The 7,037-nt window shown below is 51.2% G+C and overlaps 1 protein-coding gene across 1 annotated transcript; it reads left to right on the forward strand.

The window, feature by feature from the left end:
• The first annotated feature begins 2,038 nt into the window (after positions 1-2,038).
• Positions 2,039-7,031, forward strand: LOC124232813 (C-type lectin domain family 10 member A-like). Its single transcript, XM_046649724.1, has 10 exons — positions 2,039-2,690; positions 3,467-3,567; positions 4,221-4,337; positions 4,644-4,727; positions 4,825-4,896; positions 4,988-5,059; positions 5,215-5,301; positions 5,398-5,549; positions 5,801-5,907; positions 6,041-7,031. The coding sequence occupies exons 2-10, from the start codon at positions 3,501-3,503 to the stop codon at positions 6,195-6,197; spliced, it is 915 nt and encodes a 304-aa protein (XP_046505680.1). The 5' UTR covers positions 2,039-2,690; positions 3,467-3,500; the 3' UTR covers positions 6,198-7,031.
• Positions 7,032-7,037: the final 6 nt, after the last annotated feature.

Raw genomic sequence — 7,037 nt, forward strand, 5'->3', positions numbered from 1 at the left:
TGGAGCCAGGAAGGCAGAGAGTAAGCAGGGAATGAGTGTTTTGGTTTTAACCCCATATATGCTGGGTTTAATGTGGGAAACTGATATGAGGGTTGGTATCAATATTTTTGTTCTTCTCCAAGGTTTTCTTATCAGCCCCACTTTGTGAGGATAAAGAACTTACAACGATTGTTCTTCATCACCAAAACCAACCAACTAACCAACCAACCAACCAACCAACCCACCCATCCTTGTCTCCTTGTGTTTTGCTCTGATTCATTCATGTGTATTCTATTTACATATATTTTATTTCAAGGACTCTATCACTTCAGAGATTTAAGAAAGATTACATGTCTTCTATACTAAGGCTATAAAAGCACACCAAGGAATTTATTTCCAGCAGCTTTTGCCTGTGGTACCTGTAAATGTGGGTGAAGTCTACTTTCCCAAGGTCCTCCAAATCTGCTAAAGTTCCTGGTCCATCAGGAAATGGTCTCCTTTCCAGGGAACAGGTACCAGACTGCCTTCCTAGGTGCGCTTTGTAGGCACCTTTGTCCTTAATGATGGACTTAAAATTCGTGACTGAATAACATGTATTTTGTGATGTGAGACTTCAGCAAACTCAAAGAATTTTTTATGGCACGATTGAATTTTCAGACTACATTCTGGTAAAAAGCAGGGCATAATCTCATCGAGTGTATGCAAAGAATCCCATTGCCGTTAAAAGTAAAAAGATTTAGTAAGTGTATTTTCCCCTGAATATTTAAGGATCAGTGAGAACATAAATATTGAAAGGATATTTTACTGGATTAAAGACTGGAGAGGAACGAGAAAGGGATTTATTATAAAACTGTCAAAAATAGAATATTAAAGCAACACCAATAATATTGCAAACCCGTCACAGCAGGTTTATTTCCCCCATCAGTTTATGTGGACCTACGTAACTTTTGCTTTTAATTTTGTTCTGCTGGGTAAATGGAGATGCACACCATGTTCTCTGTGGGAAAGGTTTAACATGCAAAAGTGTTGATTATTCCGAAATTAATGTATGAATCCGATGCAATACTGAGGTAGACGCAGTGATGAGCTACCCAGAATCCCCTTTTCAGGAAGGACTTGGTGCCCCGCTGTGGGGAGTGTGACCTGTGCAGACAGCCACGTCCCCTGAGGTTCTGCCCCTGCTGGGGTGGCCGGCATCTGGTGACTGAGCCATGGGGCTTATAAAGGCCTGGTTCGGTCCCGTGCTGGACAGCTCCCACAGGCTATGCTGTTTGAACTCCCAGAACCCCCTGGTGGACTGGCTGAAGCTCTGTGAGGTCTCCACCGCTGTTTAACTTCTCCCTCTGCCCTCTCCTCCTTCTTCCCCCTTCCTTAGCAGGGGCTGGTCCCTCATACATAGCTTGCCCCCAAAATACAGTCTAAGTGTTGGCTTCCAAAAACCCAACCTGTGACAAATGCTAATCAACATAAATGACAGCAAGCAAAACAAAACTGGAAACAACCTAAATGTCTATCAATAGGGAAATGCTTAACAGGTAAATTATGGCATGCATGGAATGAGATAAAGATAGGAAACGAATAAAGGACATTTTATGAACTGAGGTGAAGAAATGTTCCTGATGCATTAACTGAATGAAAAAAGTAAGTAGCAGAAGACAATCCCATTTAATTAGAAAATGTAATCTAAAACGTGTTTGCTCTCCTTCTTCCCCTTTTAAGACACAAAGTTTCCTCCTAGGAAAAGGATGTGTGTAGAAATTCAGGGCAGCCCCCTTAGGGGGATTTCCAGGGTTTACTGGATTGAATCGAATCCCTTTCGTGAAGACAGTGCACGGGGAGAGAATCAGGCCAGGCTAGGGTGGTGGGCAGCACTGGGCTGGAATTTGGGCTCTTTCTCTTACCAGGTGTGTGATCTTGGGCAAGTCACACAGTGGCCCTGAGCCTGAGTCCATCACCCAAAATGCCTCCTGAGTTTCTCATGGGAGTGAATGGTTAGTGTGTGGTCAGTATCTGTGCAGTCTCCGTCACAGATTCGATGCTCCACAAATTTTCCTCCTTTGCATGGCTCCTCCTCTTCCGTTCAGACCGGGAATCCTACTCTCCATCATCCTCTTCCCTCCTGGGTTGGGTGAGGGAGCTCGGCCAAGCTGGGAAGCTTAATGGCTGAGACCCAGAGGAAGCTCAGATGCCAGGAACTTGGGTCAAGATGGAGCAAGACCAGAGAAATGGGCTGCTCTGGATTTCAGTGTGCAATGCTTTGACACCAAAAATTCTGGGAAATCCTGAGGCAGGAAGTGAAAGGGAGTGAGGGCCAAAGGAGAAACAACACATTGGGTTTCCTTCTGGTCCCTTCTGGTCTGACTCCCCTCTCCCAAATGGTAAAATTGAGGAAGTCAGGGGAACTTAAAAGAAGCAGAAGAGGAGGAGAGCCAAGCTGACCGCACGTCCAACTCCTCCACACACACAATCGCTGCCCCTGTTCCGATTTTAATTCCTTCTCCTTATTATTGACTTCCCCAAGTCGAGAAAACAGAAGATCCCAGCTCATAGACCCCTGGGCTTTCAGACACGAAGACCAGCAGGACTCTGCTCACATATGTGACTCATCCTTTGGCCACCTCTACCCCCAACTCTCCAGGATTTAGTTTTTTCCAGCTCTGGTCATCGCTGCACAAAGAACCCAAGGATCCCAGCCTGCAGGCTTTCCACAGGTAACGGGGCTGGGGACACAGTTGAGACCAAGGGGACAGGGAGGATGTTAGAGAAAGCCAGGAGGGGGACTGTGGGTCCTAGGTGGGACTGAATGGGAAAAATAGAAAGGGGCAGCATGGGGATAATGACCAAGCGAGGATCTTATTTTCTTCCCTCCCCTGGATTCAGAATCAAGTATGGCAGCCAAACCTCAGTCACAAACTGAGACTCAAACTCAGCCCCATGTCTAGCCCAATTCCAGCCCTGTCCTCAGCAATAGTCCCAGACGCAGCCCCACCCCCATACAAATCCCAGCCCCTTCTTTAAACCCAACCACAGCTTCAACCCCAGAGTCAACTTGTATTTTAACACCAGCCCCAACACAAGATGGACCTTCAACCATATTGTATTCGCAGTTTCAGCACCAAGCTTAGGCCCAGCTCCATCCGTGGCTCCCACAGGAGTACTGACCCCAATCCTAGGAAGACACACAACCTGCCCTGCAACCCCGCTGTTAGGCCCTGTCCTAGCGATATATTTAGCTCCAACCTTCCCTCCACCTTAATCCCAAACTCAACCCAACCCCAGCCCAAGGCCTGCTCCTGACCCCACCTTCAACCTCAGCTGCAAGGCCAGGCCCCTTCCCATTGCAGGCCCTGACCCTGGACTCCTTCTCAAGCCCAAGCTCATCTCTTACCTCAGCTCTGGCCCTGACCTCAGCTCCAACGTAGTCCCAGCCTGCCCCTTTGCCCCAGCTCCTGCCCCAGCCTGGCCACTGGCCCTGCCTCCATTTCAGCTCTGACAGCCTCGGTGGTCGTGTTGGTGCCAGCATGCCAGTGAATTATGAAAACTTTCAGGACTCGGAGAGTGAGAACCAAAGCCCGGGGCTTAGAATTGGTAAGAGGAAAGGAGAAATGGTCTCTCCTAAAATACCTCCTTAATACGTTTAGAAGGATTTCTGCTGTGATGTGATGTCTGTGCCTCTACCATGTGCACTGGTGGGTCCCCAAATCTGAGGTGGTGGGGCCCCAGCCACCGGAAGCCACAGTATGAAGAGGATTCAGGGTCCTCAGGAAGACAAGCACAGGGAAGACCACAGCGGGCCTGGCTTCTGTGCTCTGGGTTGGCCCTGGTGTGGGAATGAGTGATTGGGTTTGGAAGGGAAAGCCATTTGCTACCCGGGTAGTAGAGATGAGCGTGAGGTGCTGTGGGCCTGGCAGCCCCAAACTCCCTGGGTCCTCCTGCCACCTCTGCCAGCTCTGATGCTAGGACTTTACACATCACCATCATCTTGAGACCCTGTGTCCTTGTGTACATTTGTCCCCAGTGGTATGAGGGGCCTGTGTGGCTGGGTACTTGTGCTGGTCCATGCTGGGTCAGATGCCGGGGCATCCCCCATCCCACAATCCTCCTTGTGCAGCCCCCTTCCACGCTGAGCATTAAGGCTCCAGCCTTGATCCCTGACAGGCCCTGAGGCCCTCTCCTCCTCCCCTGTCTCTCTGGGTCTCTCTGGGACCCTCCTTGTCCTGACGCCCTCTCTCCTCTTGCAGGGCTGCCTCCCCTCCAGCCCTTCCTGCAGCCAGTCTGTTCCAGCTCCCGCCTCCTGCTGCTCTCCCTGGGCCTCAGCCTCATGCTGCTGGTCGGCGTCTGTGCGATCGGATCCCAAAGTGAGAGTCACAGGGTGGGCAGGGAAGAGAGAAATAAGGGCTGCATTGGTGGGGGCAGGGACGGAGTTAGAGATGGATAAGGCTGGCTGCTGGCTCTGTCACTTATTAGCTGGGTGATGTGGTCAGATTACGGAACCTCTCTAGTCCTTGGTTTGCCCATTGGCAATACTGGAGAACAACAGTGTCTGTCCCTTTGTGGGGGTTGTTGCGAGGAACCAAGGAGACAGTGTGTGTCAAGTGCCTGCTCAGTGTTGCTCAGAGGGGGCCTGATAATCTTCGCCCTGATTGTCCCATCCGCCTTGTCAGATTCCACGTTTCAGAGGGACCTGGTGACCCTGAACAACTCCACATCACAAACTGAGCTTCAGGTCAAGTCCCTGATATCCCAGGGTGAGGCTGGCGTGGAAGGGGCTCTGGACTGGGGTGGGGTGCGGTGAAGGAGGGGGTGCGAGCTGACTCTGCAGCACTGAGTCCCCATGTCCTCCAGGCGACAGTTTGCAAAAGACGATAACACCTCTGAAAGCAGGGGTGGGGAATCTCAGGCAGGAACTGCAAGCAGGTGAGACTCTGCAGGAGTGTGTGGGAGGGCAGGGCTGGCCCCAGGACAAGGTGGGGGAGCCACTCGAGGTGCTGAGCGCCCTCCCGTCCAGCCCGTAGCATGAACGACAAGGTGTTTTCCCTGGAGAAGAAGCTGGAGGAGGAGCAGCAGACACTCAAAGCAGGTCAGGCCCCTGCTCCCATCACCTGGGCATGCCGCGTGGGGAGGGCAGGGAGGTTCCGAGGCGGGGCCCGTGCAGTGAAATCTGGCCTCCTGGACTCAGGGAGCAGAGTCCACACCCAGGGCACTGTCCCCAATGCCCCCCTGTGTGTGTCCCAGATTATGCTGAAATACGCCTCCTAGTCCAGCAGCTGGCCAAAGACCTGACAGCCCTGACTTGCCAGGCGGCTGCCCTCAAGAGCAATGGTGAGGGGTGTTGGGGGCGTGCCTGACTCCTTTGCTGCCAGAGTCCCACTGGGCAGCATCTCAGCGCCCCCCCCCCCACCTCTCCCGGCCCCCTAGGCTCTGCCAGGGCCTGCTGCCCCCTTAACTGGCTGGAGCATGAAGGCAGCTGCTACTGGTTCTCTCGCTCTAAGAAGCCCTGGCCCGAGGCTGAGAAGCAGTGCCAGCTGCAGAACGCCCACCTCGTGGTCATCAACTCCAGAGAGGAGCAGGTGAGGGCCCCTGGTGCTCAGCCCCAAGGACGTGTCCCCTGTAAGGAAATGGTTACCACACTTGGCTGCACATTGCAATCACCTGGGGAGCTTTAAAACCACTGCCCTCTGAGCCCCACTCTCAGAGACCCAATGGGCCTGGGCACTGTCATAAATGTCCCAAATCTCAACTGCTTTAACGAACAGCTAAAGGTTAGAACTGCTAGTCCAAGGAGATGGGGAGAAGTCACCATTGCCCTTCATTGTCCCAGGATTTTGTCCAGGAACATACAGGCTCCTCATTCACCTGGATGGGGCTCAGTGATCCTACAGGAGTCTGGAAATGGGTGGATGGGACAGACTACAAGACCAACTTCCAGTGAGTACACCCTGGCTTTCTGTGTCCTACCTCCTCCTTCAGCTCTGCTCCCCTGATCTGACCCACACCCCCTTCTCAGACTTAGATTCTGTGCCACCTGACCTTTCTAGTTGCTGTTGTCCTCTCCCCTCAGGAACTGGAGTCCAAGCCAGCCAGATGACTGGGATGGACATGGGCTGGGCCCAGGTGAGGACTGTGTCCACTTCAACCCGGATGGCACGTGGAATGACAATGCCTGCCAGAGGCCATTCCACTGGGTCTGTGAGACCAAGATGGACAAGGCCAGCTAGCAGAGTGTCAGAGGGGCTCCCTGTAGACCACCCAGCTGCAGAAATGGGATCAGGGGAGAGGGGCCCTTCTCCAGAGACGCCTAACGAGACCTCTGTGGGAGAGGAACAAGCCCTGTGAGATGGGAGCACTGCCCTCAGCCTGAATTGTGTTCCTCTCAACTGTCAAAAGACTATATAAAGGTCCTAAGGTTTTTTAAAAAATTTCAGCTTCGTTGAGGCATTATTGACATAGAAAATCGTAAGATGTTTAAGGCTTACTTTCTGGTGATTTGACATATATGTTGATACACACATTGATAGATACATTGTGAAAAGACTCCCCCCATCTCGGTAGTTAACACAGCCATCACCTCACCTAGATATCTTTGTTTTCTTTTTGGTGAGGACATTTAAATTCTATTCTCTCCGCAAATTTCAATTATTCAATACAGTGTTATCAACTGTAGTCACCATGTTATACGTTCGATCCTCAGACCTTGTTCATCTCATTGCTGAAAGTTTGTGCCCTTTGACCAACCTCTCCCCATTTCCCCTCCCCCCAGCCCCTGGCCACCACTTTTCTACTCTCTGTTTCACCCACTTTGCCTTATTTATTAATTTATTTTCGATTCCATGTATAAGGGATACCATGCACTATTGTTTTTGTCTCTCTGGCTCATCTCACTTACCATAATGCCCTCAAGCTCCATCATGTTGTTGCAACAGGCAAGATTTCCTTCTTTCTCACGGCTGAATAGCATTCCATTGTATGTATATGCCCCACATCTCCTTCACCCAGTCATCTATTGATGGACACAGGTGGTCTCAATATCTTGGCTGTTCTGAACAAGGCTGCAGGGA

Source organism: Equus quagga, unplaced genomic scaffold (genome assembly GCF_021613505.1).
Source record: "Equus quagga isolate Etosha38 unplaced genomic scaffold, UCLA_HA_Equagga_1.0 120171_RagTag, whole genome shotgun sequence".
Lineage (NCBI taxonomy): Eukaryota > Metazoa > Chordata > Mammalia > Perissodactyla > Equidae > Equus > Equus quagga.